This window comes from Pituophis catenifer, unplaced genomic scaffold (genome assembly GCF_029215685.1).
Source record: "Pituophis catenifer annectens isolate HBS135680 unplaced genomic scaffold, rPitCat1.0.hap2 SCAF_4, whole genome shotgun sequence".
Taxonomy (NCBI): Eukaryota; Metazoa; Chordata; class Lepidosauria; order Squamata; family Colubridae; genus Pituophis; species Pituophis catenifer.
The window spans coordinates 131,068,835-131,094,417 of NW_027256884.1; the positions used below are offsets into that span (position 1 = coordinate 131,068,835).

At 47.1% G+C, this 25,583-nt stretch overlaps 1 protein-coding gene across 1 annotated transcript in view; it reads left to right on the plus strand.

Annotated features, from left to right (window-relative positions):
• The window catches only part of CLPB (ClpB family mitochondrial disaggregase), a 69,712-nt gene that overhangs the window by 37,185 nt on the left and 6,944 nt on the right, over positions 1-25,583 (plus strand). Inside the window, exons 7-11 of the mRNA XM_070943044.1 lie at positions 4,962-5,076; positions 17,669-17,746; positions 21,482-21,537; positions 22,867-22,911; positions 23,601-23,762. Of these exons, the coding sequence (XP_070799145.1) occupies positions 4,962-5,076; positions 17,669-17,746; positions 21,482-21,537; positions 22,867-22,911; positions 23,601-23,762 (456 nt within the window). The remainder of the gene's footprint in view (positions 1-4,961; positions 5,077-17,668; positions 17,747-21,481; positions 21,538-22,866; positions 22,912-23,600; positions 23,763-25,583) is intronic.

Below are 25,583 nucleotides of genomic sequence, written 5' to 3' on the forward strand. Positions count from 1 at the left end.
GTCTCCGTGTCTCCCGTACAGACCCTTCAACCTTGGACAGAGAGAGAGAGAGAGAGGCTGTGATTTGTGGATAGACGGGAACCACTGAAGGAAATGCGATGGTGCGCGCATAAAATCTTTCAACTCTTCCTGGCTCATCTGGTGATGAATTCACCGCTGTAGGGGAATGCCGTGGCAGATGTGGCACTCACCCAGGAGAGCTGGCTCCTGCCCCTTCCCAACCTTTGAGGATTTATGGGCCGCTATCATCCCCACTGGAGGATGTATTGGGGCTGCTACTCACAGCAGAGACACGTCCCATCCATTGTCTTCGCACACCAGTGACAAAGCAACAGGAGGTTTCCACTGACGGCTTTCGTTTGCTTCGGGAAGGGCTCCCTTCTTCCATGTAACGGAATATAACAGAATCTCAAGAGTTGGAAGGGACCTTGGAGGTCTTCTAGTCCAGCCCTATAGCATTTCAGACAAATGGCTGCCCGTTCTCCTCTTAAAAGCAGACCAGTGATGGAGCACCCACAATTTCTGACAACTTTGTGCCCACCTGCACAAAAAGAGGTCAGGTTACGGGTGGAGCTTTTTCTGAGGCAGCCCCTCCCTCAGCAATGGAAGTCTGCCGTGGAACAACAGAATAGTAGCATTGGGAGGGACCTTGGAGGTCCTCTAGTCCCACCCCCTGTTTAAGCAGGAGACCCTACATCATTTCAGGCAAATGGTTGTCTGTCCTCAGTTGCACACTGGCTCACCAGCTACATCCGTCCTGCTCCGTATCACGACAGCCACGAGTTCTCCAAAGTATCCCAGTATGCAATAAACGCCCATTTTGTCAGCTTCAGCATAAATAAACCTCTTGAATTTGGAATGTGAGAGAAAGAAAGAAAAGTTGATTTGAAACATTGGCAGTTCTTCAAGCTGATGGAAATCGGAGCCCGTTCTTTTACGGAATCCACCTGTCAGTCATCTCGGATAATATATCCAGCAAGAAGCCTTCAAAATGTGTTATGGTTTTGTTTGTTTTTTTGCAAACATAAAAAAGCAAAGGAGAAAAGAATTGGCCTATATATTCAGAAAGACATAGATGTATAGGTGGGGGAAAGGACTTGGAGGGCAATGATATATGCAGAGCCTGAGGGGGGGCAGCGGCAGGCTCGGTCCTCCCGGATTCAGCCCGGCAAGGAGGTTCCTCTGGGATCAGCCAGGAAGTTATTGCTCCATATTGAAACATCAGGACGGGTGGGGGTGGGGGGGAGTCTTCCGTCTCAACGGATGCCAGCAACCAAAATTGGTCGCTTTTGTTTATTTAAAAAAAAAAAAAACTCCATCACAGTCGTTCCCACAACAGGAAAAACTTCCCTGTCCTGCAATCGGTTATGCAATCAATTTTGAGGCTGAAGAAGCATTTTTTAATGCTTCCATCGTGGTGAAAACGGAGAGTGCTAATGAAACCAGTGGGAAGGTACCGATAGAAGCGAATATTTGTAGCTCAGGGTTGAACTGTGGGGTGCTTGGTGCTTTCGGAGTTTGGTGGTTTTTCTTGCAGACGTCTCATGACCCAACTAGGGAATATCATCAGTGCTAGTCCTCCTCTTGCAAACCTTCCTCCTTCTAGCACTGATGATGTTTCCTAGTTGGGTCATGAAACATCTGCCAGACAACAACCCAGTGCAGGCAAAGGGAAAGTGGAAAAGAAAAACTGCCTTGTTGGATCAGATCATTTAGCCAACTGTAAATTAAAAGACCCTCTCTGCGACCACTTTTGAGTAATGCAATTCCCCCTCCCCGGAAGACAATACATTTCTTGGCCAAAGATGAAGCCCCTCTCCCTACCATGAATTCTTTGGAACAGGGGTCTCCAACCTTGGCAACTTTAAGACTTGTGGACTTCAGTTCCCAGAATTCCTCAGCCAGCTTGGCCAAGGTTGGAGACCCCTGCTTTGGAAGAGGACTCTTGTCCCACCACGGTGCAGGGTTGTTTCTATGCATAGATTTTTCCTCCCATTTGCTATGCCATGGGAGAAATTCTGTCCCGTGGGTTGCTGGATTGGGCACACGGAGCTTAAACTTTGGGGCTGCAAATGCCAGGATCCTTAGCCGGTTGGACGAAAAGACGCTGCCAGGAGAGGGAAGGCTACCAACACAGATTTTATGGTTGGGTTTTGGCTCCAGATGAATGTTACATCATGGCCTTTGATGATCTGCTTTCAGAAGCCAGCAGTTTCTTAAGGCTGTTTGTTTACCTCTCATTCACTAGTGGATGTTTTGGTTTATATCTGTGATATTTATACCCTTTTGTATTAGAAGAAGAAGCAGAACGGTACAAATGAATTCAATATCAGTAATCAAAATAAAATTTCTCGTCTTCCCGTTATGCATAAATTATGCATTCTGCCGAAATTGGAACCCTGAAAGAACACAGCCAATGCTTTGGTAGAAACATCTTAAAGCAGGATGAAAAGTTAGCCTGAGTAGCGTATGTGCACTTTACAAATTGAGGCAAAAGATGGAGTTTCTGTGGAGGGTTCCTTAAAAACCTCCCTGATCATAAGGCCCACAGCCATTGTGCCCTGGTGTGTACTTGCGGGTGCGATGTGTGCCACATCACTGAACACCTACAACGGACCTTGAAAACTCAGCAAACAGGAAGAAGAAGAATCGGAATCCTAAGAGAGCTGGAAGGGGCCTTGGGGGTCTTCTACTCCTACCACCTGCTCAGGCAGGAGACCCCCATACCACTTCAGACAAGAGACGGCCCAATCTCTTCTTAAAAACCTCCAGTGAGCCCCCACAAGTCTGAAGGCATTCCACTGGTTAATTGTCCTTGCTGAGACCTTGAGCCAATTATAGGTGTCCTCGACTTATGACCGCTCACTTAGCGACAGTTCAGAGTTTTCCCTGAATCTGATCGCCCTGCAATCACATGATCGTCCTTCAGGCTCTCTGCAAAACAGCTGCATTAACTCTAAAGCCACATCTGGTTTTCCACACCCATAGAAAGCAGTGGGTTTGCATTTACGACTGCCATGTTCGCTTAATGACGGGGTGCTTGCCCTTAACGACCACAGTGATTCACTTAATGACCACTGCAAAAGAAATGTCATATGACTGATCTGAAAAGGGGGACTTACGACCTGAATTCGAATTTTGGGCCAGGTGTCGTCCCTCCCCCCCCCCATAGCAGTCACGTGATTGAGACACTGCAACACGGCTGCATTAACCCTAAAAATATAGCAAAGAAAGGGGTTCACACTTACGACCACCGTGTTCGCTTAATCACTCGCACTTACAAGTCTGATGATTCACTTTAATGACCATTGAAAAAAAAAAAGTTCATAAAATCAGATTGGTCACACGACCAGCCCCTTTTACAACCTGACGACCATAATGAGCAGGCTCCATTGCAGTCATAACTTAAGGACTACCCATATTGTGCCATCATACAAATGATGTAAATCGGCAATCGCCCAATCTTTCTGCCCCCAAGAACTGGTTTCATGGAGGAGCATTTTTCTATAGACCGGGGTGGGGGTGGGGTGGGGGAGTGGGATGGCTTCACACACTACCTAGCTCCTGCCCAAGTGCAGTCGAAGCTTCACATTCCCGCCCGCTGCTGGTGTGGTCCGGTTCCTAACAGACCACGGCCCGGGTTGGGGGCCCCTGATGGATCTGATCTGCATCATGGCATGTCAGTCTGGCTTCCACTCTGTTCACGCCAAAAGAGGCATGGGAATTTTTTTTTTTTTTATTGAAAAAGTTTTAAAACAAACACAGTTTCCCCACAACCCTCCCTCCCAACCCCCCCTCCCCCTCCCCGACTTCCCAGAGCAGAACACAAGGTATTTCTATTGACCTTTAACAATAAAACTAAATTGCATAACCAATCATTAAACTAACACCCCCTAAAAAAAAAATCCTTAACCCCCCATATATAAAATCCTATTTCTTAAACATATTACTTCTAATATCACTTATATGAGGACCCAGTTTGTGGGGGCAATAAGCTGACTTTGTATAAAATATACAAAAGAATGAAGGCTATTGCTTAACGCATTGTAAGCCGCCCTGAGTCTCCGGAGAAGGGCGGCATATAAATCAAAATAAATAAAAAAAAATAAAAAATAAATAAATATAGCGCTTATATCAATAACAGAGATCATTCATAAGCTATTTGATATTTTTTGGTCTGATACTTATTTTGTATATAATCAATCCATCTTCTCCAGTCCTGTATATACCTTTCTTGTGTGTGATCCTTCAGATATGCTGAAATTTTAGCCATTTCAGCTAAATTAGTTACTTTCAATATCCAATCATCATTAGTAGGCAAAAAGTCCTTCTTCCAATATTGTGCTACCAACAATCTTGCTGCTGTTATCAAGTTCAAAATCAGTTTAGTCTCTGCAACTGTACAGTCCGTAGTTATACCCAGTAAGAACAACTGTAGAGTAAATTTCAGTCTCTTTTTAAGAATAATTCATGGGAATTTTGAACTGTGTCCCGTGTCTGTTGCTTTCCTGCCCACTTCTGGCCTCCATGTCTTCTCACCAAAGCCTTGAGACTTTTGAGCCTTGTCCTAGAGCAGGTGTCTCCAACCTTGGCAACTTTAAGCCTGGAGGACTTCAACTCCCAGAATTCCCCAGCCAGCTGGCTGGGGAATTCTGGGAGTTGAAGTCCTCCAGGCTTAAAGTTGCCAAGGTTGGAGACACCTGTCCTAGAGGGAAGCCAAGCTGGTTTCCCGCCACTGACTTACCTCCCTCTTCTAGAACAGGGAAGATGGGTGGCTGGACAGAGAGTGTCCTGGTCTCCTGGGGTGCTCTTGAAAAGAGGGTGCGGTGCAGCTTCCTCCAAGATGGCTGGGAATTTCTCTGTCCCCCTGCAGGGAGGTTCTCACCACAAGCCAGACTGGGCAGGGCTGCGAAAGGGAGACCAGGATGTCACGAGCGTCTCTTTTCCTGCCTTTCCCACAGTTCCAGGAAGAGAAGCGCCGGAGAGAAATCGAGGAACGCCGGCGGTTTCCCCTGGAGCAGCGACTCCGAGAGCACATCATTGGCCAGGAGAGCGCCATCGCCAACGTCGGAGCCGGTGAGATGGGGAATCCGACTCATTAAGACAGGGGTGTCAAACTCGACTTCCTTGAGGGCCGCATCAGGGTTGTGTTTTTGACCTTGGGGGCGCAGAGTGGGTGTGGCCAGGATGGGCGTGGCCAGCTTGACATCACTCACGTTGGGGGCGCCTGTGGTGGCCTGAGCGCTCTCCCAGAGAAAACGGGCTCCTAAGACGGCCCCCTGCAACCCTCTGTCAGTGAAAACGGAGCTTGGGAGGGCCCGCAGGCAGGCAGGCAGGCAGGCAGGCAGGCAGGCAGGCAGACAGACAGATAGATAGATAGATAGATATCTGATAGACAGATAGACAGATAGATAGATAGACAGATAGACAGATAGATAGATATCTGATAGATAGATAGATAGATATCTGATAGATAGATAGATAGATAGATAGATAGATAGATAGATAGATAGATATCAGATAGATAGATAGATAGATAGATAGATAGATAGATAGATAGATAGATAGATATAGGAGGAGAGAACATAAAAAAATGATGGATGGATTACATAGATAGATGATAGAAGACAGATAGATGGGTGATAAATAAAGGAGATAATAGATAGATAGATAGATAGATAGATAGATAGATAGATAGATAGATAGATAGATAGATGATAGATAGATATAGATATCTGATAGATAGATAGATAGATAGATAGATAGACAGACAGACAGACAGACAGACAGACAGACAGACAGACAGACAGACAGACAGACAGATAGATAGATAGATAGATAGATATAGGAGGAGAGAACATAAAAAAATGATGGATGGATTACATAGATAGATGATAGAAGACAGATAGATGGGTGATAAATAAAGGAGATAACAGATAGATAGATAGATAGATAGATAGATAGATAGATAGATAGATAGATAGATAGATAGATATAGGAGGAGAGAACATAAAAAAATGATGGATGGATTACATAGATAGATGATAGAAGACAGATAGATGGGTGATAAATAAAGGAGATAACAGATAGATAGATAGATAGATAGATAGATAGATAGATAGATAGATAGATAGATAGATATAGGAGGAGAGAACATAAAAAATGATGGATGGATTACATAGATAGATGATAGAAGACAGATAGATGGGTGATAAATAAAGGAGATAACAGATAGATAGATAGATAGATAGATAGATAGATAGATAGATAGATAGATAGATAGATAGATAGATAGATGATAGAAGACAGATAGATGGGTGATAAATAAAGGAGATAACATAGATAGATAGATAGATAGATAGATAGATAGATAGATAGATAGATAGATATAGGAGGAGAGAACATAAAAAAATGATGGATGGATGGATTATGTAGATGATAGAAGACTGGATCGGTGATAAATAAGAGGAGATAACAGATAGATAGATAGATAGATAGATAGATAGATAGATAGATAGATAGATAGATAGATAGATAGATGAGGAGAGAACATAAAAAAATGATGGATGGATGGATTATGTAGATGATAGAAGACAGAGATGGATGGGTGATAAATAAGAGGAGATAACAGATAGATAGATAGATAGATAGATAGATAGATAGATAGATAGATAGATAGATAGATAGATAGATAGATAGATAGGTATAGGAGGAGAGAACATAGAAAAATGATGGATGGATGGATTACATAGATGATAGAAGACAAGGATGGATGGATGATATAGATAGATTGATAGATCTGATAATGGATGAGATAGATAGACGATAGAAGACAGACAGATGGATGGATGATAGATAAGAGAGAAGGAGAGAAGATAGAAAGAGATGATAGAGGGATGGATGGATGGATGGATCCAAAGACGAAAGAGCAGGACATGAAGCAAAAGGTGGAAACTTACCAAGGGCAGATCCAACCTGGAACTCAGGAGGAATTTCCTGAGAGACAAATGGCCAGTGGGTGCTCCAACACTGGAGGTCTTCCAGAAAGAATGGGCAGCCGTTTGTCTATGTTGGTAGAGGGTCTCCTGCTTGAGCCGAGAGGGGAACTAGAAGAGCGTTGCCCAACCTTTTCAGCTTGTTGGCCCGGCGCAGGGGGCGGGCACATGTGAGTGGCAGGCACTTAGGCTCATGCGCAAAGCACCATTCGCACAAATGGGACTTCTCCCCCGAGTGCAAGCGTCCTCCGCTCACACGAGTGGAACTTCACGTGGGCACACTTGCCCATTTCTTCCGCAGCTCAGTTTCGAACAGGCTGCAGCCCGGTTGTGGGGTTAGGGATCCCTGGACTAGATGACCTCCGAGGTCTCTTCCAACCCTGTTATATTCTATGTTCTGTGAATGCCAGCTTGGGACTTGGAGGATGCCTCTGCCTTCTGGGTCCCAGGGGACAAACCCTGGCTCCTGGCAGAGGAGACCCATTCCTGTCCGGTTGCTAAAACCTCCAGCGTAGAAGGACTCCTGGCGTAGAAGGATTTCCACTTCCAGCTCTGTCTCAGGGAGCGTAGTAAATAAAGAATATTGAAACTCTTTGTCAGCCTCCTGCTCCAGAACTCCCCTTTATGTGTTCAGGGGACGATTACAAGCCGGAGATGAATGGATGGATGGCAGGGGTTAAGGGTTTGCCTTGCTTTGTTCTCCAGGGCCAAAGGGCACATTGGGACTCTGGACCAGGTTACCCATCGCCCGGGCCTGCTCCCTGGCACTTAGAACCATCCAGACAATTGGCCTCTAATGGGGAAGGGGGGGTCCTTACTGGCTTTGGCGCTGACGGAGAATTGCTGCCAAAGGGCTCCATGGCCCAGCCTCTTCTGTGCAAGGCTTGCTTATTTACTTATATACTGCTGATGCCACTTGGACTCCAGCAGATTGCAAGAACACATGCGAAATCTGCAGCCACTCAAAAGCAGAGCCCTGGAGCAGCTTAGCATTTCACATGTGCAGTGGTAACCCGCTGCCTGCAAGTTCGTTGCTGCAGAGACCAAGGAGAAAGATAAAAGTTGGGTCCAGAACGCGAAATTAACAGCTATTTGATCTTCCATTTAGCCATGAAAGAAAAACATGTTTTTGGTCCACTCTAAAATAAGCCTGAAAACCAGTAGGGACTATACTAGTCCCTCCCTCCCTCCCTCCCTCCCTTCTCCTTTTCTTTCTCCCTCTTCCTCTTTGCCTCTTCCTCTTTCTCTCTCTTACACTTTTCTCTCTCCTCCCTCCCTTCCTTCCCAGTTTCCATATTACCTCCCTCCCTCCCTCCCTCCCTCCCAGCCATCCATCGCCCAGATAGGCATGGAGAGTGACTTTAGACCTTTGGTGTTCATTGCAGCTCAGAGGAGGAAGTGCCTGGGCCACCCTAAAGCCAGGTCGGGAACCCATTGGAGGGATTTTTGCCTGCAGGCACAGGCAGGAGCTGGAATTAGATTGCAGATAGAAAAGGGTCTTCGTAGCTCAGGATTGAACTGTGGGGGCTTCATGCTCTCTGAGCTGGGTGGTTTTCTGGCAGACGTTTCATGACCCAACTAGGGAACATCATCAAAGCTAGAAGGGGGTGAGGTTTGCAGGGAGGGGGAGGAGGGGGATTGAACTTGAAGGGAGTGGAGTTTTTGCTCTGGGAACTGATGATGTTCCCTAGTTGGGTCCTGAAACATCTGCAAGGAGACCCCAAGCTCAGAGGTCCCCAGAGGTCAAGGGCGCAGTTATGCCTGTTTTTGCAGTGCCCAGCCTGCAGATTGGAGAAGGCAAAGGGTGGGGAACCAGAGGGAGCTGGCAGGAAGAGGCATCGCCTGCCTGGAGTTCATTTGACGTCTCCCAAGACTCAGCGAAGGGAACAGTCCTCCCGACTCAGCTGCAGGAAAGGAGGCTGCCTCCCTCTCTGGCTGAGAGAAGCATCTCCTGGGCCAGCGTGAGAAACAGAGCATCGGATTAAGGTGGGGCCTCGCTCGGATGCAGCCGGCCTCTGTTTTGGCTCCAAGACCTGGAAAATACAGGTAGTCCTCGACTTACGACCGCAATTGGGCCCAAAAATTTATGTTGCTAAGCCAAACGTTTTGTTAAGTGAGTTTGGCCCCCTTTACGACCTTTCTAGCCACAGTTGTTAAGCGAATCACTAGTTAGTGACACGGTCGTTAAGTGAATCTGGCTTCCGCATTTGACTTTGCTTTCCGGAGGGTCACAAAACCCCAGGACACAGCAATGGTCATAAGTATGAACTCGTTGCCAAGCGCCTGAATTTTGATCTCATGACCCTGGGATGCTGCAAGGGTCAGAAGCGTGAAAAACGGTCAGAAATCACTTTTTCAGCGCCGTTGTAACTTTGGACGGTCACTAAGTGAACTATTGTAAGTCGAGGACTACCTGCAGAATCTGAGAGACTCTCTTCCTTAGCCCAGAGGCAGAAACGTCCGAAGGCTCAGCTAGGAAGTGGGTGGGTGGGGGGCAGCTGTCCTGGAAAACAGGACCTCCAAGTTCTCTTTGGAGACGGGTGGTGGGTGAGAGGATGTGGGTCCCCCATGCTCACCCACAGCCTGGCACCCTGGTAGGACTGAGGCCGTGGCGGCCGGCAGCTGGGGAAGCTAATTCAGAGGCCATGATTAATGGAGAGGGGTCCTCTGATGGGGGGGGGGGGGCTGCCTTGGGCACAGGAGAGAGCAGCTGCCTCCCTTCGGGAAAGTCTCTTGATTGAATTACCAGGGAGCAGGCGCCCGGCCTCGGCTGCCTTCGCTCTTGGGCAGGGACCAGCTGCCCTCTGCCACCCTCTGGGTCGGAGCTGGTGGGTGTTCGTTCCTCCCACTGGGCTTGGCGTGCCTGTGGACTTTGGGGAGAAGCGGCAGCCTGGGGTTCCTGGTAGCCTCTGGGCAACCCAGAGCCCCCCTCTTTCTTTCTTTCTTTCTTTCTTTCTTTCTTTCTTTCTTTCTTTCTTTCTTTCTTTCTTTCTTTCTTTCTTCTCTCTCTCTTTCCTTCCCTCCTTCCCTCCCTCCCTTCCTCTTCCTTTCTTTCTTTCTCTCTCTCTCTTTCCTTCCCTCCCTCCCTCCCTTTCTCTTTCTTTCTTTCTCTCCCTTCCTTTCCTCCATCCCTTTTTCTTCCTTCCTTCCATTTCCATTTTCTTCCTTCCCCCTCCTTCCTTCTTTTTTTTCTTTCTTTCTCTCTCTCCCTCACCTTCCTTCCTTCCTTCCTTTCCTCCCTCTCACTCCCAGGCTCAGAAGCCCCTAGCCAGGTTTTTAAGGCCTTGCAAAACGCCAGCAAGGGGGGGGTTGGCTCTCTAATCTCCGAGGGGAGGATATCCCACAGAGCAAGGGCCACTGCAGAAAAGGCCCGTCTTCTAGTCTCCCACCAGCTGATACTTTTCGGATGACGGGCTCTGCAGCACACCCAATCTGATGGATTGAGTTGTAAGGTAGAGACCCTTGGAAAAAAAGGCAGGTAACCTGGTCCCAGACCACGTAGGGCTTTTAAAGTCGAGAACCAGGACCTGGAATTGCACCCGAAAACCTACCACTAGCCAACGCGGCTCATACAGGTGTGGTGTTCCACCGAGCCATGTACCGGCCACCATTTGGTACCCGCCTAGCCGCATTCTGCACCAGGTGAAGTTTCCAACTTCTCTTCAGCCTGTCTCCTAAGAGCCCTGGTGGCCCAGGGGTTAGTGTGCAGCATTGCAGGCTGACTCTGCCCACTGCCAGCAGTTTGATCCTGACCAGCTCAGGGTTGACTCAGCCTTCCGTCCTTCCGAGGTTGGTAAAACGAGGACCCAGATGGTTGGGGGTGAGAGGCTGGCTCTCTAAACCGCTTAGAGAGAGCTGTAAAGCACTGTGAAGTGGTATATAAATCTTAAGTACTATTGTTATGGCTATGAGCCGTGACGGCGCAGTGGTGAGAGTGCAGTACTGCAGGCTACTTCTGCTGACTGCCAGCTACCTGCAATTTGGCGGTTCAAATCTCACCAGGCTCCAGGTTGACTCAGCCTTCCGTCCTTCGGAGGACCCAGATGGTTGGGGGCAAGGTGCTGTAAACTGCTTAGAGAGGGCTGGAAAGCACAGAGAAGCGGTATATAAGTCTAAGGGCTATTGTTACAGCTATTCTGCTCAAGGAGGGACACTGAAAGATTGCAGAAGGGAATAGCCAGTTAACAGCCATGGCTAGAGGTTTTCAAAAATGGACTGGAAAACCCTTTGACGGGGGTGGAATTGAGCAGGGGGTTGGACTACAAGACCTCTGAGGGTCCCTTCCGGCCTTAGGATTCTATGTTCTTCTGGTATCACCGACCCAACGGGTGCCCCATCCAGCCCCACAAAATGAATTGATTTGATAAATGGACATTTATTACGCTCACAAATTGGCTGAAACCAATTTTGCTCACGTCGACCTCTGATAACTGCTGGGGTATTGATTTGTGTAAAGTAATACAGTGAATTTATCAGTTCAATCGCTGGCTGAAGGGCCTCCCAGAGACCCGGCACTCTCTGGCACTGGCGTAGTTGCAGACGGCAAAATAAAACCTGCCTTTGGAAAGAAAGAAAGAAAGAAAAAAGAAAGAGGGGAAAAAAAAAAAGACTTTCGACCTAGGGCCAGCCTGAAGCCCCCCCCCCCCCCCCCGGCCTCCCTCCCTGCCTTTCCAGAGCCCCCGGCAGCTCCTGAGCTGGAGGGGGTCCTGGGACCCTTGGGTCAGCGCTGGCAGAATTTTGCCTGGTTATAAGGGCCTCATCCGTCTGAAGGATGACTTGGAGTCCCTGAATGTCCAAGGATGAAAAATTAATGAAGTGGCAACACAAATAAGAAGTTAAACTTCTGATATTTTTAATGCCTCGTCAGGCCGGGTTTGCTGGGCTGCTAAGTGACTCTTTTCACCTACCAAGCCTAATAGTGACAGTGGCTGGAGCGTTTCTGCTGTCTTTGACCCTCCAAGGAGCTAGTCCTCATTGGAGAGGACAGTGCTTTAGGGTGGGCACCCTAGGATTAGGTCTCAGCCCTGGAGGTTTTCTGCATTTTCCTTTCTTTTGGGGGCTACTTTCTAGCACTGATGATGTTACCTAGTTGGGTCCTGAAATGTCTGCAAGAAAACAGTGAAGTTCAGAGAGCCCCAAGGACCCCTGAGTTACATTCCCCTACGGTGGCTTCCTTCCGTCCGCAGACGGCACAGAGGAAACCGGAACAGCCTCTGGGAGTGACCGGAAGGTCTAAGGGGAAGGCTGACGGCCTCAGTGAAACGGAGCAGAGGCCGAGGCCACGTTCTCTGCTCAGGAGAAGGGAGTCAAAACTCAGGTTTTGGATAGGAGATTTGGGCTGGTTGGTAGGATATCGTACAAAGGATCAGGATTGCAAGTTGAGTAGGAGCCTGGCTTGTGATGATGATCTGCTAGTGAGGCCACGCTTGGAGGCTGAAACATATGAAGAACTTCCTTCCTTCTTTCCTTCCTTCCTTCCTTCCTTCCTTCCTTCCTTCCTTCCTTCCTTCCTTCCTTCCTTCCTCTTCTCTTTCTCCCTCTTCCTCTTTTTATCTTTGCCTCTCCCTCTTTCTATCTCTTTGCCTCTCTCTTACACTTTTTTCCTCCCTCCCTCCCTCCTTTCCCTTTCTCCCTTCCCATCTCCCTTTGGGGATTGCAGGAATTGGGTATGTCTAATCTAACAAGGAGAAGTTCTAGGGTGACACAATAGCATCTTCCAATATTTGTGGGGCTGCCCCAGAGAAGAGGGGGTCAACCTATCCTCCGAAACACCTGGGGGCAGGACAAGAAGCTGCGGATAGATGCTCCTCAGAGGGAGAGCCAACCTGGAAATACTGCAAGGAGAAATCTCCTGACAATGAGGACAATTAATCAGTGGAAGAGGTTGCCTTCAGAAGTTTGGGTGCTCAGCTGGCGGTTTTTAAGAAGAGATTGGACAGCCATTTGCTCAGAATGGCATAGAGTCCCATGCTTAAGCAGGGGGTTGGACTAGAAGACCTCAAAGGTCCCCTTCCAGACCTAGTATTCTAGGATTTTATGTGGCTTCCTGCTAAAAGGGCAAAATGAACAAAAACACGGATTTCAAATCGTGGACGAGACTGATTTGTTCTCCCTTAGTGAGACACATACACACCCTTGAATATTGTCTCCCGTTCATTTAAGGAAAACTTCAGATAAGCCTTGAGAAGAAGGACATTTTCCTAGTTATCTGATGGAACGAAAGCACTGATTCACCATCCAGATCCTGCAGCAGAATGACTCATATCGAAATAGGAAACCGTGTGTTGCTTTGTTGCTATCTAAACTCGTTTCTGCCACTCGTGCAGAGAAAGTTAGAGAGCCAGGGATGAAGTCCCCTCTCTTGGCTGCTGAAAATCCAAGTCAACTTTGCTTTGATCAGCTGAGATTTTGCCAAGTTCTCTAAATATCTGTGGGCCTTGTTATCAGAAGACATGTTGGAGTATCCCCATGCTCAGTCCATGGGGAGGGAGGGAGGAAAAGGAAGGGAAGGGAGGAAGGAAGGAAGGAAGGAAGGAAGGAAGGAAGGAAGGAAGGAAGGAAGGAAGGAAAAGTTCCAGTGCTCCCTGCTGGCTTCCCACAAGGAAGGTCACTGGGGAAGCCAGCAGGAAGTCAGAAGTCGCTGCTCCCATTAATTTTCCCCCACCTTTGGTCATTCTGTTTCTCTGTTTAGATAAGGAAATTCTCTGAAACGATGACCCAACAGGACAGAGGTTATCGATAAATATTTTTAGCATCTAACTTTTACATTTTGTTATGCTGATATTCTATATCCAGAAGTAGCTGTCCTACAATGTGGCAGCTATTTTCCCAGACTATAGATTACATCAGATGTTGGGCAATTTTTGAAGAAAGACCAGAATGAATAAGGGCAGGACAGAAAATGTTCTGAGCTCTCAAGGTAGCCTGGAGACAAAGCTCAGATATTGAAAAGGTCACTTTCTGAGATATTGACTAGAGGAACGTTCCGTCTTTCTCTAGACATGTGAAAAGCTAAAAGTATTTACACACGGGTTCCTTGGTGCTCTCTGAGCAGACGTTTCGTTATCCAAGTAGCTAACACCATCAGTGCTAATGACGATGCTAGCAATGGTGATGTTCCCTCGTTGGGGCATGAAATGTCTTCAAGAAAACCAGCAGGCTCAGAGACCACCAAGGGGCCCACAGCTGTCCCCCTCCTCCTCTCAGGGAAACCCCTTTCTAGCACTGGAGATGTTCCCTAGTTGGGGCACGAAACCCCTTCAGGAAAACCCACCAAACTCAGAGAGCACCAGGGACCCCACCGTTCAACCCTGAACTACCTATATCCGGTCAAATGCCGGGGAAAATCAGGAGATTGAAGTGAGGAGAAGGATTTATTGCAAGCTTAAACTCCCTACAAAAACCTGAGCTACTAACCGTCAAGGGAAATGAACGGGAATTACAGCATTGATGGTGAGGTTGGATTTAGATCTCTTGCGGGCACGCAGGGATGGGTGAGTTAGGATGCATTTGACCCTCAGGTTCAGCCTGGTCACCTACATTCAGGTAGTCTTCAACTTAACAACAGTTCATTTAGTGACTGTGCAAATTACACCGGCACCGAAAAAAGTGGCTTATGACTTCTTCACAGTTACAACTGTTGCAGCACCCCCCACGGCCCTGTGATTTACATTTGGACGCTCAGCAACTAACTCGTACTTAGGACGGTTGCACCATCCTAAAAGTCACGTCATCCCCCTTTGCGACCTTCCGACAAGCCAAGTCAATGGGGAAGCCAGATTCACTTAACAGCCGTGTTACTAATTTAGAACTGCAAGTGATTCACTTAACAAATACGGAAGAGAAAAGTCGTAAAATGGAGCAAACTCGCTTAACAAACTTCTCACTTAAGAACATAAATTTGGGGCTCAGTTGCGGTCGTAAGTTGAGGACTACCTGTATTCTATCGATAGTATCCTTTCAGTACTTTCTGTTCTGGAAATCATCAGAGGTCAGGGCAAAGTATCACGGGCATTGGTTGGCCAAAGGGCCTTTTGAGGGTCTCCCAGTGGTCACTTCCTCCACGTTTCCAGTTGAGAAGACCTGGAAGAACCATGGCCGTCCCACCTACGTACAGCTGCCTTAGCTGGCACTCCTTGGAGACTGGCCGGAAGGTTCCCAGGCCGCATGTGGTCTTAAAAATGTGTCTTCCTTAAAACTGGCCCTCAGCTCCAAGAAAGGAAAGAGTTGAGCTCTCCGTATGATATCTAAAGCCTTCGCTGTACCGCTTGCTGACTTTCCTGGTTGATCTTGGCATGGTGAAGTGGTTCCCCTGAATATGCGGCAATGCCTGCCAAATTGGCGGTTGCCCCCCCTGACTGAAACCTGCTTCTTGAACATTTTCCAGGGCGTGTGGCGTCAGGGTCAGGAGGTGGGCTGGCTGGCGTAGTCAGGAGAGGGCTCCCCCATGCCGGAGTGGCCTTGAAAAGTCACGTTGTGGTAAGTAGACCTTCTAACAGGAACCAGGGGGATATTGGGGTGGGGGGCAGGAGGAGGAGGAGGACAGGAAGCAGAGAGACAAAGAGGGCACGAGATTTGTTCCAGGCTTGGCTTTTGCCAGTTTTGACCAAGAAAGGAAGCGGAAATGGTACGTGAGCATTGGGCAGAAAGCAGGACTCTCTCTGAAATGTAGGATCAAGGCTGAAAACAGAATTCAGAAGGTGCCTGGAGCACCTTTTCAAACCAAGCACTTGCATTCAGAAGCTTTTGTGAACGTGTTGTTGGTTAGGCAGATGCAGGTTTCGTGGGAGACGCATCACAAGAAGATGATCTCTGTAGCTCAGGGTTGAAATGAGGGGTCCTTGGTGCTCTCTGAGCTTGGCTGTTTTCTTGCAGACGTTTCCTGACCCAACTAGGGAACATCACCAGTGCTAGAAGGGAGGGGAGTTTGCAGAGAGGAAGGGGTGAGGAAGACGACGGTTGGTTCTTTGGTGCTCTCTGAGCTTGGTGGTTTTCTTGCAGACATTTCCTGACCCAACTAGGGAATATCATCAGTGCTAGGAGGCAAGGGGGATTGCATAAAGGAGGAGGAGAACTGTGTGGTCCTTGGTGCTCTCTGAGTTGGGTTGTTTTCTTGCAGATGTTTTATGACCCAAGCAGGGAACATCATCAGTGCTATTACCATCATCATTAGCAGTGAAGATCTTACCTAACTTGGTAATGAAACATCTGCAAGAAAACCACCAAGCTCAGAGAGCACCAAGGACCCCATATTATCACTTAACAATAGTAATGTGTTAAAAACAATAACCTGTGTTTGTTCGTGACTTCTAATATGGCCTGAAACGTTTTGATGTTTATGAGATGGGCGACCTCTCACAGTTTAACTCCTGCTGACATTTTGGAGTTTCTGAGAGGGAGCTGGCTCATACATTTAATACCTGTTGCTTCATTATTCTGTATCCCCAGATATTCCTTCCTCTGCAGTAGAGTCTCTTGGGAGGCTGAAAAGCTCTGATCTTACTTAGTCCTTCTTTAAAATCCTGATTTCAAACTTCAGCCTGCTCATCTTTTTCCAGGAGCTTTTTGTTGTCTTCTGTAGAATCCAAATGCGACTTTAGGGGAAGAGCATCTGATCCTTTGTGTGAAGTTGTTGGGGGCTGGGAGGGGGCCGTTGGTCTAGAGGGGTGGGCGCAAAGGAGATTCTGAATTTACAGCAAGTTTGCTCCCTGTGTGGATGATCTTGCCCTCTTTACTTGTTAGAATCTCCCACTTGTTAGAAATATTCTACTTCTTAGAATTTGCTTCGGATGCTACCAGATTCCCCTAGAATTTTGCCTAACATGGGTGCTTTGGAAGCAGAAGACCCACAGATAAGGAGTCAGCCCCCACTGCCGCTCTCTCCTTGGGGCTGGACAAGGCCCTTTCCAGCCCTATGATGCCATTATATTCTGTTCTGCTCCTCTCGCCTCTCCTCCATTCCATCCTTCCTTCTTCTCTTCTCCATCCTTCTTTTCTCTCCTTTGCCCTCCTCTTCTTCCCTCTTCTTACTCTCCTCTACTCCTGGCATTTCAGCCTTCAGTGCTCCTCTTCTGAAGAGGACCTTCCTCTGTGGTGGATGTGGCACCTTCTCCGCATCCACCCTTACACACACACACCCCCCGGTGACCCCCACGTGCTGGTCTGTTCTGTGACCTTGATTGCAGTTCTGCTTGCCTTCCCGTCAGCATCAAAGAAGCATTGAGCCTCTCCTTGCCAGCCCTTTGCAAGCTGAGCCCCCTTCCCCTTCCCTCCCTCCCTCCCCCCCTCCCCCCCCCCTTCCAGATCCCTTTCTGGTTCATTCAGTCTCCATCCTCCTCTCTGGTTTCCCTGGCAACCCTAAGTGCACATCCTGGAAAACTTTACCCGAAATCTGCTCTGGGCAGCTTTCCAAATCCATGCTAACCTGATTAGGTACCTCTGGGGCCCTTGCTGGCTAATCAAATTAGGTCTCTCTAATGGCAGCCAGGACTCTGAGTGGGCAGAGAGCAGTAAAACATAGTGTATACTTAGTGATAATTATGCTGGCTGTTGTGTCATTGATTTATACGCCATTCCCTTTTCTCCCTTTCTTCCTTTCTTTCTTTTTTTAACTTATGCGCCCAGATATATAACACTCCCCCCCCCTTTCTTTGTTTTTCCTTTTCCACGGGCAGCCATCCGGAGAAAGGAAAATGGATGGTACGATGAAGAACACCCGCTCGTCTTCCTCTTCCTGGGATCTTCGGGAATAGGTAACGCTGTTTTCCTTCCCTCGAGAAAGGAGACACGGCGACCGAGAAGATGCTCTGCGGCCGTCTGGGGCCTTTGCTGCTGTGTCCCTTTGCTTCAGAGGGATAAACGAGGAAAATTGGGGGAAAGGAAGCCACCAAGATCTCAAAACACCCCTGAGCTTCCTTGTTTTCTTGCAGACGTCTCATTACCCATGTTACGTGACACTGATGAAGTTACCTAGTTTGGTCATAAAACGTCTGCAAGAAAACAAGCAAGCTCAGAGAGCACCAAGGACCTCACAGTCCTTTTCCTCCTTCTCCTCCACTCCCTCTCCCACTTCTTCCCCTCCTCCTCTTTTTCCCCACAACTCACATACCCTTCTAGCACTGATGAAGTTACCTAGTTGGGTGATAAAATGTCTCGAGGAAACCACCAAGCTCAGACATCAGCAAGGACCCCAAAGTCTTCCTCCTCTTCCTCCTTTTCCTTCTCCTCCTCCTCTTCCCTGCAAACCTTCCTCCCTTCTAGCACTGATGATGTTCTGAAACGTCTGCAAGAAAACCTCATTTCAACCCTGAGCTACATATATTTTCCTTTATTGATCTCAAACACCCTTCTGCCATACATTTTTAAATTTTATTATTTATTAACAGAGTTTATAAGGCCATCCACACACTCCTGGTGACTCCACAAGGCTTACAGAAGTCAAACTCCAACCCCCCACCCCCACCCTTGGTGACAACAGTTAGATCAAATCTTTGGTGGGCTCCATATCTGCACTGCCACTCAAGGGGGGTGGGAGGAGGCTACCTGAGTTTAATTTGGAGATTGTTCTCTATGGGATGGTGAAAACCCTCAGGTGAGGAGGAAGTGTATGTTGGTTTAAGGCAGGGGAGTCCGACCTTGGCCCCTCTTAAGACTTGTTGGACTTCAACTCCCAGAATTCCTCAGCCACCTGCCAAGATTGAGACTCATTGGTCTATATCAGTGTTTCTCAACCTTGGTAGCTTGAAGATGGGTGGACTTCAACTCCCAGAATCCCTGCTGGCTGGGGGATTCTGGGAGTTGAAGTCCACCCATCTTCAAGCTACCAAGGTTGAGAAACACTGGTGTCTAGATGGATGTCATCAACAAGTTTTCTTCCCCACCCCCCCACACGCACACACACTTTTGTCTCAATTTCTAATTCCACGAATCCAGGTTGCAGAAAATGAATCCTCCTGAGTAGCCAAGAAATCCAAATTAATCCAGATTGAGCATTACGAAAAGAATAAATTTCCCTCCCACCAACAAATAGATTAGCCTCCATCGAGAACCCTACAGAATACATGTAGTCCTTGATTTACAACCACAATTGAGCTCAAAATTTCCATTGCTAAGCAACACAATTGTAAAGTGAGTTATGCCCCATCTTATGACCTTTTTTGCCATAGTTGTTAAGTGAATCCGGCTTCCCCATTGACTTTGCTTGTCAGAATGTCACAAAAGTGATCATGTGACACCTCTCCCCCCCCGATCACATGACCATGGGGAGGCTGCAAGGGTCGTAAGCTTGAAAACTGATCCTAAGTCACTTTTTCAGTGCCGCCGTAACTTTGAATGGTCACTAACCGAATAGTTATAAGTTGAGGACTACAGTTCTATTAATTCTACATTAGTCCTGTAGAACTTAACGAATCAAAGAGTTTCTTGTCTCTATTTCAAAGCAAGTGGTTAGAAGACCAGCTTCTTGGAAATTCTAATCTGGTGTTTGTCAGCTGTAGCTATTTGATAGACTTCAACTTATGGGTGGATTTTTTCCGATCAGAACAGAGCTGGAAGGGTCCTTGGAGGTCCTCTAGTCCAACCCCCACTCAAGCAGGGGACCCTATACCATTTCAAACAAGTGATTGTCTAGTCCCTTCTTAAAAACCTCCAGTGATAAAGCATCCACAACTTCTGATGGCAACTTCTGTTCCATTGGTTGATTGTCCTCATCGTCAAGAAATTCCTCCTCAATTCCAGGTTGCTTCTCTCCTGGATGAGTTTCCATCCATTGCTGCTTGTCCTGCCTTCCGGGGCTTTGGAGAATAGTTTGACCCCCTCTTCTTCTTTGGGGCAGCCCCTCAAGTACTGGAAGACTGCTCTCATGTCCCCCCAGTCCTTCTTTTGTCTAGACTGGCCATTCCCAGTTCCTACAACCGTTCTTCATACGTTCAACCGTTCTTTAACTAAGAATTCTCCAGCCAACATACTAGATCCACGTATCTTAAAAGTTACTGAGGTGGGAAAACCAAGGAATGGCTTTTGACGGTGCTGAAAAAACAATGGCAGCAAAGAAATATCAGGAGTTTTATCATGTTACTGTTTTTAATTTTTGTAGTTTTAGAACTGTAAACCGCCCACAGTTGCTTGGTTGAATTGGGCAGCTATAGAAATAAAAAAAGAAAAGAAGGAAAGAATTTCTCTTCTCTGGTGTTCCCCTCTTAAGCAGGCAGAATACATTTTTTTATAGATGGATAATTTCTGGGTTTTTTTCCTAATTTGTTGTGTTGTTTCCTATTTTTACATTGTTGTTTATAGGCTGCTTAGAGTCAAAGAACTACAGTAGAAACAAACCCCTCATAATCTATAAATAGTAAATAAATCTCAAAGGTGCTTTCACCTTCGGGACACCTGCCAGGACATCGGCTACTTGCAGAGACACACCTGGCCAGGAAAAGCTCTCCAACTCTTGTGGGCTGCCCTGCCTGCTGGTACATATCAAAATAGATTTGCTTTGCAGTATACATTTTGAATTATTAATCGTCTCGTGCCTAGACTTTTACGACCAGAGTTGCATATAAATCCAGTTCTCAAAGAATATTGTGTTCCCAAGCATTCACTGCTCCTTGTCTCAAGATCATCGGAAAGCTGCGTTTTAAACCAGCATTCCTGGCCTGATCTGTTTGCGACCTTCCCAGCTAGCTTCCAACAAGCAAAGGCAGTGGGGGAACCCTGCGATTCACTTAACCAGCAGTGATTTGCTTAACAACCCTGCCAAAAAAAAGTTCATAAAATCGGGTACAACTGCCTTGCTTAACAATGGAAATTCTAAAAATAATAACAGGATAAAAGAATTGGAAGGGACCTTGGAGGTCGTCTAGTCCAACCCCCTGCTCAAGCAGGAAACCCTATATACCATTTCAGATACTCAGTGGCTGTCCCATCTCTTCTTAAAAGCCTCCAGTGATGCAGGGCCCACAATTTCTGATGGCAATTTCTGTTCCACTGTTAGGAAGTTTCTCCTGAATTCCAGGTTGCTTCTCTCCTGGATTAGTTTCCATCCAATGTTTCTTGTCCTGCCTTCAGGGGCTTTAGAGAATAATTTGACCCCTCCTCTTCTTTTTGGCAGCCCCTCAAATACTGGAATATTAGAATACTGCTATCCTGTCTCCCCTGGTCCTTCTCTTCACTAGACTAGCCAGGCCCAGTTCCTGCAACCGCTCTTCGTATGTTTTAGCCTCTGTTCCCTAATCCTCTTGGTTGCTCTTCTCTGCACTCTTTCCAGAGTCTCAACATCTCTTTTTTTTTTAACATCGTGGCAACCACTATCCTCACTCTCTAAGCATCACCAGCAGCTGGCTCTTGTGCTATTGTTGCAACAGGTGTTCTATGCCCTCACAGTTAGGGACACATAACCCAATTGTGGCTGTAAGTGGAGAACTACCTGTATTTTGTAGCGTTCATGGGAGCCTCTCTCCTCTCAACATCTCCTGCTCTTGCCTCCTGAACAGGTAAAACTGAGTTGGCCAAGCAGACTGCCAAGTACCTGCACAAAGACGTCAAAAAGGTAAGATCTCTTCTCACTGGGAAGCAACAGCCCAGGTGGGCATTGTGTGCAGGGCCAGGAACGGAAGGGTCAGGCTGATACACGTAGAATCGGAGGCTCTAATCTTGCCCGTTTTAGAGCGTGTGGACTTCAACTCCCAAAATCCCTTTGGCTGGCTGAGGAATTCTGGGAGTTGAAGTCCACAGGTGTTAAAGTTGCCAAGGTTGGAGACCCCTGTACTAGAGGACCTGAATCTTGATGGTAACTTGAGAATCAGGCGTTTTTTTAACCTTTTGCCAGACGGAAGAATTCTTAGAGAGAAAAGGAGCTTTGCTTTACATTCCAGTGAGGCCTCTCTCTTTGCAAGCAAACTGGTGCTTTTCCCACGAGTAATAACTACCCATTCCCCGGAAGCCTTATTTCACTTCCACAGACATCTGCAGATTTAATTTGGCTTGTGTTTTATTCTGCTCATAATTTAAATTCTTTGTTTGCGGAGGGATGCCATATATCTCTTGGTATGTTTGCAAACATTTAAATAGTTTTAATACTCTGCTATTCCATTTCACAAATTAGCGTTAAATTTCCTTTTTTTTTTTTCCTAATCACCCCCCAAAAAGGAAGAAAGCAATCTTAGTGACAGCTCCTGATGGGGATTTCCAAGAAATGCAACTAAATTTCCATTGTCAGCGATAAAACTCAGTCTTTCACCTTACTGTAGGTTTTATTGTTTAATATCCTGCCTTAAAAGTGGGATACGCACAGGCCTTCCTTCAGTCACGAGCACAACTGGGACCAGGATTTCTGTTGTTAAGCAAGGCGGCTGCTAAGGGAGTCCTGCCCAATTTTGCCACAGTGTCAAGCCGATCAGAATAGGGTTCCCTTCCTTTCAGTGGATCTGGCTTAGGAGCATTTCAGGGAACGGAGTCTTGCGAACGGCATCAAATAAACAGTCAGCCTCCATGGTGTAGGAGGACATGAGTCCCTCAAAGAGATCGGCCTTGACCTTGTCAGCAGACGCCAATTTAATCTTCAGAAGGGGCGAAACGTTACCCCAAACCTTTTGTAGAGGTTGCTCCCTCACTTGAATGGCTTGAGTACTTTCGACAACATCTCTAATTCAGTGGTGAAATCCAAGTTTTTTTACTACTGGTTCTGTGGGCGTGGTGTGGCTTGGTGGGCGTGGCCTGGGAAGGATACTGCAAAATCCCCATTCCCACCCCACTCGGGGGCCAGCCAGAGCTGATATTTGCCAGTTCTCTGAACTGCTCAAAATTTCCGCTACCGGTTCTCCAGAACCTGCTGGATTTCACCTCTGCTCTAATTCCCCTTTGCTTCTTTCCTCTGCAGGGCTTCATCCGCTTGGACATGTCGGAGTTTCAGGAGAGACACGAGGTGAGGAGGAGGAGGAGGAGAGGTGCCATTTCTGCCAGGCCTCACCAGCCTGGTGCCCTCTCAACCCATCAGCCCCTCTTGCATACCCCAAATACCCCTCTCGCCTTCAGAGGTAGGACTCTCCCCAAGGGCTTGGCTGCACTCCGCCAGGACCCCAACGTAGCCGGCCCTGCATGGCGTGAGCTGCTGTTTCTCTTGCTAACATTTCTTACTATTTGCTAGTCTCAGTAGAAAAGAATACTTGTAGCTCAGGGTGGAACTGGGGGGGTCCCTGGTGCTCTCTGGGCCAGGTGGTTTTCTTGCAGACGTTTCAGGACCCAACTAGGGAACATCATCAGTGCTAGAAGGGAGTAGATAATGAAGCTGTGGGTGAAGGAGGTCTTTCCGTTTTCTTCGTAGCACTTTCCTTCCTTGGTCTCTCTCCAACCTTTGCCAGATAACAAAAAATTTGCGTATCGATTGAGCCACAGAAATCATGTTTCTCAGGATAAGATCCCAAGGAGTAATACGTATGAATTGGGATCATAGCTGGTGTGGTTGGATTCTCTCTATTCCACATACGGCTAATTCCTCCTCAGGTTGTGGCTTCAGGAGCCACGTCCTCTTTCATAGGGGGAGGGAGGGGGAGGGACGGCTTGCTTTGAACCCCAGAAGTCTGGATGAGGTAACACGGGGGGTGTCTCTTGCAGGTGGCCAAGTTCATTGGCTCTCCCCCGGGCTACATTGGTCATGACGAAGGGGGGCAGCTCACAAAGAAGCTGAAGCAGTGCCCCAACGCCGTGGTTCTCTTTGATGAGGTGGACAAAGCCCACCCAGATGTCCTGACCATCATGCTGCAGCTCTTCGATGAAGTAAGATCAGTCTCCTTGGGGTTGCTCTGGGTTCCAGGTCATTCATTCGTTTGTTCATTTCTTCTGGGTTCCAGGTCATTCATTCGTTCGTTCATTTCTTCTGATTTCCAGGTCATTCATTCATTCGTTCATTTCTTCTGGGTTCCAGGTCATTCATTCGTTCGTTCATTTCTTCTGAGTTCCAGGTCATTCGTTCGTTCATTTCTTCTGGGTTCCAGGTCATTCATTCGTTCGTTCATTTCTTCTGGGTTCCAGGTCATTCGTTCGTTCATTTCTTCTGGGTTCCAGGTCATTCATTCGTTCATTCATTTCTTCTGAGTCATTCATTCATTCATTTCTTCTGGGTTCCAGGTCATTCATTCGTTTGTTCATTTCTTCTGGGTTCCAGGTCATTCATTCGTTTGTTCATTTCTTCTGGGTTCCAGGTCATTCGTTTGTTCATTTCTTCTGGGTTCCAGGTCATTCATTCATTCATTTCTTCTGAGTTCCAGGTCATTCATTCATTCATTTCTTCTGGGTTCCAGGTCATTCATTTGTTCGTTCATTTCTTCTGGGTTCCAGGTCATTTGTTTGTTCATTTCTTCTGGGTTCCAGGTCATTCATTCGTTCATTCATTTCTTCTGAGTCATTCATTCATTCATTCATTTCTTCGGGGTTCCAGGTCATTCATTCGTTCGTTCATTTCTTCTGAGTTCCAGGTCATTCATTCGTTCATTTCTTCTGAATTCCAGGTCATTCATTCATTCATTTCTTCTGAGTTCCAGGTCATTCATTCATTCATTTCTTCTGAGTTCCAGGTCATTCATTTGTTTGTTCATTTCTTCTGGGTTCCAGGTCATTTGTTTGTTCATTTCTTCTGGGTTCCAGGTCATTCATTCGTTCGTTCATTTCTTCTGAGTCATTCATTCATTCATTCATTTCTTCTGGGTTCCAGGTCATTCATTCGTTCGTTCATTTCTTCTGGGTTCCGGGTCATTTGTTCTTTCTTTACTTCTGGGTTCTTGATGATTCATTCATTTGTTCTAGGTTCCAGGTCATTCACTCCTTCATTCGTTTGTTCCTTGGCTGTCCCATCTCACTGCAGTGACTCTGGGTAGCATATAGAGTTAAACCAAATAGCTTTTTATGCAGCACTCCACCAGTTGAATTCCATCCCACCTCCTCTCTGACTTCCAGTGAAGTTGGTTCAGGCTGCGGGGTAGAGAACCCCCATACCATTCATTCATTGGACCTTGGAACCTTCAGATAGATATGTCAGCCTCTTCTCCAAAGCCCCTGGAGGCAGAGGAAGAAGGAACGGGTGGAAACTAATCAAGGAGAGAAGCAATCTGGATTTAAGGAAAATTTTCCTGACAGTGAGGACAATTAACCTGTGGAACAACTTGCCTCCAGAAATCGTGGGTTTCTCCATCACTGGAGGTTTTGAAGAAGAGATGGGACAGCCATTTGCCTGAAATGGTAGAGCGTCTTCTGCATTGAGCAGGAGGTTGGACTAGAAGATCTGCTTCCAAGTGTATTCTGTGGTTCTGTTAAGCTGGACCCCTAAAAGCTTCCAGTAGACAGTCAAAAACCAGGCTGGTAGATCCCCTCCCCCTCCCCAAAAGCTCATAAAATCAGGTCAGCCCTGTGGGTGACCCACAATACGACCATCCTGACTTAACATCTGTAATGGGACCAGTATGCCCAGCTGTGTCATTGAGTGCCAGGGAGCCTCTGCACCCAGCTGGGTCAGGGGAGGCAGCCCCCAACCCTAAATCCCATCAGCCGGCATGGAGTGTCCCAACCCTCTGCCAACCTCAATTCTTCGCATTTTGTTAGGGG